An 11,342-nucleotide genomic window follows, 5' to 3' on the forward strand; every position below is an offset into this window, starting at 1 on the left:
AAATCACCATTGATGGGGGAACTGAGGCCAAATCTGGGAGCCCTCTGAGCCTCAGGGTCCTCATCTTTGAAATGGGCTGATTCTCTAGCCCTAGTGGGTGTGTGGAGGAGGGCTGGGTTTGAGTCTAAGGAAGGTCAGAGGAAGGGATTCAGCAGAAGGCCGGGGGCTTCCTCAGGCCATGCCAGGGAGAAGGGCCCAGGAGACCCCAGCCTCATGTTGCCCTCCAGGAGGAGGCTTTCTGTCCCCTGCACTCCCCTCCATGGCCCTGGGCAGACCTGAGGGACCAGGGTTGGGTTGGCTATGTGGCCCTGGGCACACAATGCCTCCTCCTGCCCAAGGGACCTGCAGCTACTGGGCCCTGTATAAATTCCTCCTTAATTTCCCAGGAGCCCCTGCACAGCGAGAAAAGTTAGTGCTACATACAGGCCAGGGTGGGGCAGGGCAGGGTGCAGGCAGGGCCAGGGCCAGGGCCGTCCTCAGAGCCACCACCAGGCCCTCTGCAGCTGGGCCACAGCTCCATGCAAGGCCTGTGGGGCGGGCGGGGTGGTGCCGCTGGACGCCCAGGCCCTGAAGTACACGCGGTGGCGGCCCAGGGAGTTGGTGGAGGGAGAGGACTGTGGGCGGCGGTGGGTGTGGAGGGGGCCCCACGCACTGCGCGCCCCATGGGGCGCCCAGGTGGCGCCTATTTCATGCCGCTGCGCAGCACCTGGTTGGCTGCGATGAGCATGACGCTGATGATGAAGGCGATGGCGAAGGCGCAGATCAGGCTCTTGCGCACACACGTCTGACGGATCTGCTGGTTGGAGCAGGCTGTGGCCGCCCGCCGCCGGGGAGCACCAGAGAGAGAAGGGGACAGCCAAGTGACGGACTCAGGGGCCGTCTGCCCTTCTGCACATGGGCTTGTCCCGCGAGGCACACGGGGACGCAAGGTTTGGGGCAGGCAAGGAGGCCCCCAGCCCCCCTCTGCAAGCCCCTGGTTCCTCCCCTGCCCGAGCAGTTGGCCCGCCCGTGGGGTCCCGGGGTGGGTCACTCACTCTCCACGTCCACGGGGCACTCCTCCGCTGTGCCTAGGTGGCTCTCCTCCTCCGTCATGATGATGTTCTCAATATCCTTCATGGACAGGTGCTCACAGAAGGTGTCGTAGAGCAGCCGCTTCAGCTCGTCCACGGTCAGCTTTTGCATGTCACACTTGGGTGGGGGGAGACACAGCGCTCTGGCCACCAGCACCACCACAGTCCCCCCCGCCCAGCACCTGCAGCCACACAAGCCAGTGACAAGCCTCCAGATTCTGGAGGGCTGGGAACCACTCACTCCATTCTCTGAGTCCTCGACCAACACCAGCCTCCCCAGGGAACCCCATGGCCCGCTGGGAGACAAGACGTCCAGTGGACAGAGCCTGGGGGTGTCATCCCCCCCTTTATGGTGTGGGCCCGACCCTTCACTGGCCCAGTACAGCCCTTCACTGTGCACACAGCCCTGGGTCCCAATCAGCCAGGGAGTACCTTCCAGAAGACGGTGTCGAAGTCAGTGCCGTGGAATTTCTCTGGGATCCCTGAGGTGGAGAGCTTGGGTCCCAGAAGGGTCACAAACTCCTCGAAGTCCACTTGGCCATCACCTAGAGCGGGCACAGTTCCAGTCAGCTGGTGAGGCTGCACCTGGGCACCTTGGGCCACCATGGGAACTCAGGGAGGTCCCCTCCTCAGAGCCTGATGTGCCAGTCTCTGGGCTGATGCTGAAGCCACCGCGTGTGCTGAGGCCCCACCTGACAAGGTGGGGAGTGTGGGGGGGCGCACAGCAGGTGGGCCCTGAGCAGGCCTTGCGTGGGGGAGACGCGTTTCCCTCTGAACCCTACATGGCTTCCCAGCACCCTGCTGCTGTCCCGGAGCAGATGTGGGGCCGGACATCCTCCCCACCACACAGACAGGAAATGAAGCTCAGGATGGGGGACCGCCTGCCCAGGTCATCACCTGCTCTCTGGGTGGAGATGAGGTGGGGGAGGCAGCCAGAGGAGGATGAGCGGAGGGCACTGGGCATTACTGGTTCTTATGAGTTTTTCCTTGATTAAATGCCAGGTGGCAAATATTTACAACTAAATTGACTTTTTATTTTTGGTGATGGGAAAAGGGGTATTTAGTATATCCGTTCTGCTTTCCTGTACTTTAAAAATTTCTTGGAACACAGTGAGAGGGGCAGAATCTCCAACCTTTGGGTATGGCTGGGGCTGTCACATTCTCTCTAGCCTCAGTTCTCCAGGCTGAGAAATGGGGCCAGACCTGGCTGCAAACCCAAGCCATGGGCTTGGAAGGCTGGCTGGGAGTGGGGAGAGTGAGAGGCCCCCTATGGGCTCAGGCCCCAGACTTGCCCCCCACCACCAGGTGAGGGGTGAGGAAACAGCCAGGGGGGCAGGGCTCACCATCCATGTCCAGCCGCTGGATGATAACCTCCAGCTCCACCTCGTTGGGCATGTATCCCAGGGAGCGCATGGCCGTGCCCAGCTCCTGCTTGGAGATGAAGCCATTGCCATCGCGGTCGAAGACTTTGAAGGCCTCTCGGATCTCTGTGGGAGGAGCAGAGCAGGTCAAGACCTCACTCCTGTCCCCGACAGCCCACTCCCCAGACCTCCAGGATCCCAGATGCCACATCCTGAGACCGGGATGGAGAATCCCCCCTTCCCCTCTAGAGCCCGAAGGTCTGGTCAGAGAGAACTAGCAGGTGGCTCAAGAGTCCACTACAGCGCTACCTCCCTGGAGCTCAGGCCAAGCAGGCAGCAAAGGTGCCCAGGCCCCGCGGCAGTGACAAGACCGCCCCGGGGGTCTCCGGCTCCGCGTGCCAGGCTCCCACAGCCTCTCCAGGCGTGCTCACGACGACCCCGTGTGGCCGATACCACGGGTCCCACGGTGCAGGGGAGGACGCCGGGCTAGGCAGCCGGTCTTCTGTGAGCTGCCGAAGGCTTCCCTGCCTACCACGCCCCCTCCATCCCCCTCCCATCATCCCCATCGCACTTCCTCCCCAGGCTCAGCTCCTTAACACCAGCCAGCACTCATTAATGGCGGCTCCAGGCTAATGGGCTGACAGCTCAGTGCAGACTGCCTCCCAGATGGAGCCCAAGGTTTGGGGGAAGAGAGAGGAGGGCTGGAGCAGCCCCAGGCCAGCTCAGGTGCGGGGGGTCACTCCCCCCCATTGTATGGAGGGGGAGACAGGCCTGAGGACCTGGGTGACTCAGGGGTGGGGAGCAAGGCACTGGGCTGGGAGCCTGGGAACAAGCAACCCAGTGAGTGACCTTGGGCCAGCCTCAGTCTTACCCACAGTAAAATGGGCGGTAATGGTGTAAGGATGAAAGGGTTTTACCAAGGACATCCAGGAACTGTTGAGGGTTGAAGGGTCCTAACCTCTCCCCAGTTCACCCTTTTTTCACCTCTTTTTCTCTGTTTGCTGTCCCTTCATTGTTACTCAGCCCAAGAAGGGTCCTACAGAACATTTCCCGTTGATGGGGAGTGAATTTCAACCCACTCCCACCCTCTCTGCTCCAGCTCCCGGGGGTCTCCTTGTTCAATTCGCGGGCAGAGGTGAGCTCACGTGCGTGCGTGCGAGCGTGCGTGCGTGCGTGCGTGCGTGCATTTGGAAGGAGAGACAGATGAGATGCTCCACGCTGCCTGCCTGGAAAATGAGGCCCAGAGAGGCTAGGTGGCCAGTGTGGGGTCAGGGCTGTTTCTGGTGAGGGCAGGAGTTAGGCTGGCCCAGGCCTGGCCTAGAGGGTCTGTGAGCCCCTGAAACTGACTGTGGGATCCTGCACCTTGGGGTCATCCCCTGATTCTGCTGGACCCACTATAGCCCAGAGAGGGTGGCCATGTGTCCCAAGCCACACGGCAAGGTGGCTTGGGCTGAAGCCCCAAACTTCATCAGGCTCTTCCCACCTGGCATCTATAGCCAATGCCTGGAGGTTCCAGTTGACATGCAGGCCAAGACAGAGTCAGTGGGCCACACCTGAGTTGCCTAGGCCCCCAGACCCTCTGACTCTGGACCACCCCCTACCCATCCCAGGCAGGTCCTGAGAACCTGGTCTCCTAACCAGTGGCCCCTTGGCCAGGAGAGCAGCTGGGAAGGGAGATCTGGGCCAGGCCCAGAGGCTTCTATAAACCCTGGACTCTGGGAACTCCAGGCCAACTCCCACCTGAATTTTCCAGGGCCACGGAGGAGGTAGTGAGCTCCCCATCCCCAGAGGTGTGTGAGCAGAGGCCCAGCAGTTACAGAGGCTGCTGAGGGAATTCCAATCACCTGGGAGTCTTTGGGTTCAGAGGAGGGCACTGACCATGCAGCCAGGCACACCCTCTGCCCAGCCCTCCACACACACACTTAGGTTTCTGGCTGGCACTGTTGGCCTCCTGACCCAGCCATGGGCTCTGCCCACCTCAGTCATGGTGGGTACCAGGGCTGCTCCACCTCCAGGCCTTTGTATATGAGGCTCCTTTTGCTTGGAATGCTCTTCCCTTCACCATGGTGAATTCTGATACATCCCTGGTTCCCAGCGTGGATGGCATCACTTCCCTGGAGCCCCCCCTGCCCCCCCAGCTGACTCTGGCCCTCCTCTGGGCTCCCACAGACCCCACTCTTCCCCCAAGGATTCCTTCCTGACCACATCAGATTGTGAACTATGAGGCGCCATGAGAGCAGGAGCCAGGTCAGTCTTGTTCACCGCTGTGTCCCCGCTCCCTGGAACGGTGCCTGTCATTCAAGCATAACCATTTGCTAATAAGTGGTTAAGTGAATGAATGACTGATTCAGGGAGCCCACCCATCTGGAGCACACACACAAAGGAGCTGACCAGAAGTTCATGCTCCACTTGGTGTGGGGTCATCGCTCAGAGCCCATTTACCCTTAGTTTACAAATGATCCTAGTAAGGGCAGGCGTTTGCTTTCTACTCCCCAAGCAGGCAAGAAGCAGAAAGGGAGGCTGAGGATGCCGCTTGTCCCCTTGTGCAGTCCCTAAGGACCCCCTCACTTCATGGGCCACCCAGAGGAGGGGGATCAAGCCAAAGTCAGGGGTGGGGGAACCATCCTCAGACCCACCCAGGTCAGGGGCTGGTTTGGGGAACCCAAGGCAGGCACCCCATCCTTCTGGGTGCTTGGTCGGGAGAGCTCAGGGTGGGATGGCAAAACCCTGGACCTGCAGTGGGTGCTGGCTCTCCCCTGCAATGAATTGGGGTCCAGGCTGTCCCTCCCACACTGACAGGGGCCAGGTGTGGCTCCCGGAGCCCAGGGCTGCTTCAACTGGAGCCCCTGATCTCCTAAAAGTCCTGAGAAAATGCACAGGAGACAGTGGAGGGCAGGTGAATCTTGGGGTCCGTGGGCAGGCGACAGGCCCAGGGGCAGCCCTTTCTCAGGCAGGACTAACCTTCCAAGACCACTAGATCAATCCAAAGACCGCCACCTCCTCATTCATGTGTCGCCTCAGCCACTCCTCCCTGGCACGCCTGGCTCACAACCTCAGTCTTACTCTGTGTCCTCGCCCTTGCTCAGAGCTGTGACCCAGCACCAGCTGATTTCTGAGGCCAAGTTCGGGGATCACCTTCTCGGCCAGAGAATCAGCACTAAGTCACACAGATTCAGGGTCAGAGCCCAGCTCTCCCACATCCTGGTCGGGTGCCTTTGAGTGGGTGTTTGCTCACCTGTACAATGGGGCTGCGGAAATGACTAAATAAGAAAATCAAGCATGTAAGTGCTTGGCTGGGGCTGGGCCTGGCTCAGAACACGATGCTATAAATCAGAACATCCCAGACGTTCTGGCAGAGCCGGAAGGAGAGGGAGGACTAGGGGAGCTTCAAGCACCAGGCCGGCCTTCCTGTTTGCTGGTGCCAAGACTCGGGGGCCCGGGCTTGAAGTCTGGCTTTGCCACTCAGCAGCCGAGTGACCTCCCTCTCTGAACCTCAAGAGCCTCGCCTGTGAGATGGGAACGTGACTCTTGCCCCATCTCTGAAGCCTGGACTCTGCTGGGGGCTCCCAGAGTGGGGTGGGTGTCCTGTTGCTGCTGCCGCCATCGGCACATCCCAGCTGGGCACGCTTCCCCGAAAGCCTCACTGTGTTCGCTCCCCACGAGGCCAGGGAAAGCCTGCCGTGCTCCACGTTGGCATGGGGAAGCCTGGCCCAGGCAAGGGCTGGCAGGGCCTCTGGGTTTCCGGGCCGACACTGGTCCCTACCTGCCACCTCCAGCCTGACGCCCTCAATCCCCTCCCCGGCCCAAGAAGCTGCGTTAGGGCCTGAGTCCCCAACCGCCCCCAAGGGATGCCAGCACTGTCAGGGAGCCAGAGTCCAGAGAGGGGGTGCGTGGGCTGGAGGTCACTTTGAGGGGGGCAGTGTCTGTCCTCTGCGGCGACAGCCACTCTCTGCGGCATTGGCCCCGCACCCCAGCACTTTGGCCTCCCTGAGATTCCAGCCTGACAGAGGCGGCTGCTGGGCTCGCAGAGAAGAGGGGCAGGAAAAGGGACTCCTCTGCCCCCCCATACCCCGAACGCCCCCGTTTGGCCACTCTCATTGCAGGCTCCACCATCTGACTGAGCAGGTCAAGTGTCAAGCCCAGACCTCTGCCCTGGTGGTTGTCTGCCTGTCCGTCCGTCTTCCTCCTCCCCTCTCAGAGGGAGGGCCAGTCTAGGGCTTGCAGCTGCCCCAATTCCCACCCTCAGGTGCTCAAGCCCGTCGATGCCACTGGGGTCAGCCTCAGCACTGCCACAGGCCAGGGGAGCTCTGCTGTGTGCATCTCAGGGAGAATCTGGGAGATCCTGTACCTCCACCTCAAGGGAGGCTGGAGGACCCAGACCAGCTCTGCCGAGCCACGTCTACCCTGCCAACTGCCATCCAGGGGTCCCCAGGTGCCTCTGCCAGACCTTCAAGGCCATTTCCACCCACCCTCTCCCCCAGCCTGCCTTTCTGGCCTGGCCCCCCTGCATATCCTGTGTTCCTTCCTCATGGGCCTTCCCTGACCCCCACCCCTCAGCCTCCCTGCTACTGCGTCCCGGTCCCCGAGTCCCCACTGCATGCCAGGCCCTGTGCTGAGCACTTTCATCACATCCTCTGTCACTGGCAGCCCTGGGGAGGGGCAATGTCAACCCCCTTTTACAGATGGAGAAACCGAGGCAAGAGAGGCAAGTGATTGCCCAATGTCACTCCATAAATTGAGGGAGCAGAGAACTCGGACCCACCACTGCTTGGCTAGGAAGCCCTCACCTTAACCGGTGCTCTCCACCTCCCTCCCTAGTCCTCCTCCCCCCTCGGACTCACCACCCCCTGGATTTCTGCAGGCAGGCACATACTGTCTGTAGCATTTCATCCCAAGCTACCGGGCTCCCTCTCCTCGGCATGTGTGGCTCCCCCAGTGATGGGCATCCTCCCAGCAAAGAGCCTGGGCCTTACCCACACTACCCTGGGGCGGGAGCACTGATGAGGCACTGGGGAGGTGGAGGGGGCAGAGGGGGGATCTGTGCTGTGGATGGTCACCCTTCCCACCCACCCCTGGCACTCAAGGCCCACTGGGGCCTGCAGAGACTTGGTCTCCTAGGAGAAGGGCTTCCAGAGTGCCTGCAGCCAACAAGGGGGCCGATCACAGAGGACTTCCTGTCTTCATCCATGGCTGCCCGCAGGCCGGGAGATGGGCTGGGGCCACCAGGCATCTGCTTGCTCCATGACGCCCCCCCCCCGCCCACCCCAGGGAGGGCTCTGTCCTTCAGATGCCCCCTGTGCCAGGTCCTTCTGCTTCACAGGGCCCAGGAGAAGTGGACAGGAGAGAAGCAGGGAGTGCGTTTTGGTGTGGCTGGTGACTAACGTTCCTGGGCTCCTGCCAGCATGTCCGCCATGCGGTCCAAGGGGAGCCTGCGGCCTCTTTGCCCCTGGACTGCCCGCCCTGTGCCCTGCTCACCCCTGCACCCCAGCCTCCTCAGCTTCTCCCCTTCCTTGGGGTCTGTACTCCAGGGCTGGGAGATCAGGAGAGGAGGGACAACTGAGGCCCATAGCAGGGCTGCCAGGGTCATGGTGGGGTGCTGGGAGCAAGGGGAGGGAATGAGGGGAAAGCTGCCGGTGTAGGGGGACAATGTTTACCCTTGCCCGCGTAGCCAGGAGGAAGGTGTGGGTGAGGGTCTGTGGAGGGGAAACTGGTAGAGGTTTGCAGTGGCCCAGGGCAGGAGAAGACAGCGTTAGGGAAGAGAAGCCTATGCCCATCCCCGCCCTCTTGTCCCTCATCATACTCCCTCCTTTTCCCAAGCCCTGGATGAGACTTTTTGTTCCTGGGCTTCGGCCGAGACAGGGCAGGGACTTGGGCTTTGGAATTCAAGGCCAGAGACCCAGTAGCGGCACCCATCCATCCGTCCTGCCCACCTCAAACATCAGGCTCCATTTCCATGGCTCTCCCAACCTCTGGAGGCTTTTGGGGGGACTTGCTGAGAAGCAGGCGGCTCATAGTTTGTGGTGCAGTGCGGGGGTGGGGGTGGGGTGGGGTGGGGGTAGCTGCCTTCTCCCCTTGATCTTCCCCCTGATCCCATCTGACTCCCCCAGGATCTGCTCCCTCCAGGGCTGGGGGATGAGGCTGGATCTCTCTCCATGGCTTGTGCTCCCACCATCATCCCTGACTGCGCTGGTGTCTCAGCTGCACCCCCCAAAGGCCCTGTTGAGTCCCAGATCACAGAGACCCCTGGACCTAAGGTACCTGAAGAGAGGCCCAGCTTCTGGGTGATCGCAGCCCCTCCCCCAACAGCAGACAAGCAGATCCCAGGGGGCCAAGACTCCCATCAGCCCAGAGCCCCTCACTCCACTCCATATGGGACCCCAGGAGGTCTGGGGGGAGGGAAAACCTGAGCACCTGTCCTTAGCCCAGTAGGGAAAGAGCTCACAGGCCCCAGGGGTCTCATCGCTCCTCAGAAGCCTCTGTCTAGGGACCCTGGCCTCTGCCATCTGCTCTGATCTCGCCTAGCCTGCTGCCTAAGGTCCCCATTCATGTCCAGAGGTGGAGGGACTCCAGGGGGACAGATTTAGGTCCCGGCCTCTCTGCCTTTCCCTACCAGGCTTGGTTATCTCAACCAAGCCGCCCAATCTGGCCACTTGTTGTCGCCACCACCTCCCGGGCCGCCTTCCTGGCGCTCCAGGCTGGGGGTCCCCGCAGGGCTGTAGGGAAGGGGCTACGGCCGTAAGAGGGGCTGCGGACATCCCGGGAGCCGGCAGGAGCAGGGCAGTCGCCCTCTCCCCTTCTCTCGCTGCCCGAGCAGACTGGATTTTAAAAGCGACACGAGCGGAATGTCAATGCCAGCGCAGAGCCGCGGGCGGCCGCCGCGGAGGGGATCAAGATGCGGGTGCTCTGGCCGGGCCGGCGGAGGGGACACAGCTCAGACCCCCAACCCAACCCGCCGCGTTGCCGCACCGTCACCGCGGATTGCGCGGCCCCGTGACCCCGCTGCAGGGCCCGGCAAGTTTCCGCAGCGCGGGGGACCACGCGGGCAGGGGCTGGGCCGCCCCTCCGCCTTGGCGACCCCCACCGCGGCGCCCAGAGGTGCGAACTCGTCCTGCCTCCCCGCGCAGCTGTTCGCTGGAGTGCCCACCTGGCAAGCGGCACCTGCAGACAGCCCCCCGCCCCTGCGCCCCTAGACCGCGCTTCACCTGGGCGCACAGGTAGGAGGGCCAGCGGGCGGAGGTCCCGGCGGGGCACTCACCCTCGAGCTCGTCCTCAGGGATGTCCACGGGGCGCTGCTCCGACAGCAGGTTGGGCACGGTGTAGATGCCCCGGTACATCAACGCCGCCGTCACCGGGTGGAACGGCATCTTGGAGGCTCCGCGCCCGCCCGCCCGCCGCAAACTTTGAGGTCGGGGCTCATGGGCCGGCGGCGGCCCCGGGGGCGGCTGGAGCGGGCAGGGCGCGCGGCTGCGGAGGGCGGCCCGGCGGCGGCAGTGGCGGCGAGGCGGGGGGCGCCCCTCCGGGGGCCTAGCGCCCCCGCGCCCCGGGCCGCCGGTCCATGCCGTCCCCTCCCTCGTCGGGCTCCCGGCCGGGGCCCCGCAGGGGCCGCGGGGGCGGCGCCGCTCGGGCCTCTCCGCTCGGGCCGCTGCGCGCTACGCCGGCCGTTCCCGCTCCTCGGTGCCCCGCGCGCTCCGCGCTGCTCGCCGCCCGCTGGTCCGCTCGCCGGCGCGGCCGCCCGGCCCGCCGCTCCGGTTCTCGCAGCCTCCCCTGCTCGCTCGCTCGCTCTGTGCCGCGCTGGCTGCGCTCCCCGCCTCCCCCGCCCGCCGCCCGCCCCCTTCGCGCTCCCCCCACCAACCCAGCCCGCCCCTTCCCGCCGCCGGCCCCTGTGCGGCCGCCCGTCGCCCGCCGGGGATTCCTTCTCCCTTTTGTCCCGGGCTCCCCTTTCTCCCTGAGGAGGATAACTTGCCCCCCCAGCGCCCATACAAACCAAGTCCGCAGCCACCAGGATTAAATTAAGGTGGGGGTGGGGCCCTTCCAGCCCCTTGGCTGGCCCCCACCCCCATGAACTGAGAGCTAGGAACTGAGGACCAGATAACTGGCAGCGAGGGGAGGTCTGCCCCAGGCGCCTGGGTCCTCGAAGAGAATCACACAGTGTTGGCGCCAGGAGAGGCTCCAAAGTGGGGAAACTGAGGCTGAGAGAGAAGGGCGTTGACCAAGGTCATGGGGCAAGGCCGGCAGGCAGGAGCTGGGGACAGCTCTGGGGCAGGCTTCCCTGCCCTGTGGCTGAGACCGCGCACCTGACCTTGCCTCCAACAGTGGAGCCTCCTTCCCAAGCCCTCACCACTGCTCAGCCTGCAGAGAGGGAGCCAGGCCCCAGAGGCAGTGCGGGACACAGAGGTGGCTGGGTGCCTGTAGGGACTGGTGTGAGGCTTTGTCAGTTCACATAGCTCCAGGTTAGACCTAATACTTGTGCAGGGCTCTCCCAGGCCCCAGAGCTTGTGTGCGCGTGGAGTGAGGGGTCAGGTGTTCGTGGGAGCAGTATGCCTGTGCATGTATCCGTTATCCATGAGGGTGTGTACGTGTGTTTTCGAGTCCACACGCAGATGAACGCATGTTGGGAGTGTGTGTGGACACCTGTGTGTGCCAAGGTTGTAAGCTGGGAGGGGAGGGCAGGAACCCGTGGGCAGGTGGGGGACAGTGTGCGGCCCCTGGGTGTGGGCCTGTGTTCGCAGACGTCCATGCATATTTATGAAGGAGGGATTGACCCTCTGGCCTCGCCATGGCCCCAGCTGCGGACCCCACCCCTTGAGGCCCCATCGGAACCACCTCCCTGCCCCCTTTGGTCCAATCAGCCCTCGGCCCCAGGGGAAAGCTGATTGCCACGGCCCTCTACGGCCCTGCCCTTCCCAGGCTG

At 63.2% G+C, this 11,342-nt stretch overlaps 1 protein-coding gene across 1 annotated transcript; it reads right to left on the reverse strand.

The window, feature by feature from the left end:
- Positions 1 to 184: 184 nt before the first annotated feature.
- On the reverse strand, positions 185 to 9,795 carry CABP7 (calcium binding protein 7). Its single transcript, XM_027124351.1, has 5 exons — positions 9,687 to 9,795; positions 2,414 to 2,557; positions 1,503 to 1,615; positions 1,035 to 1,188; positions 185 to 810 (listed from the first exon to the last, which is right to left on the reverse strand). Exons 1-5 carry the CDS (start codon positions 9,793 to 9,795, stop codon positions 683 to 685), a joined length of 648 nt encoding a protein of 215 aa, XP_026980152.1. The 3' UTR covers positions 185 to 682.
- Positions 9,796 to 11,342: the final 1,547 nt, after the last annotated feature.

The sequence above is a fragment of the Aethalodelphis obliquidens genome, unplaced genomic scaffold, assembly GCF_003676395.1.
Source record: "Aethalodelphis obliquidens isolate GAN/ISIS:26980383/991018 unplaced genomic scaffold, ASM367639v1 scaffold28, whole genome shotgun sequence".
Classification (NCBI taxonomy): Eukaryota; Metazoa; Chordata; class Mammalia; order Artiodactyla; family Delphinidae; genus Aethalodelphis; species Aethalodelphis obliquidens.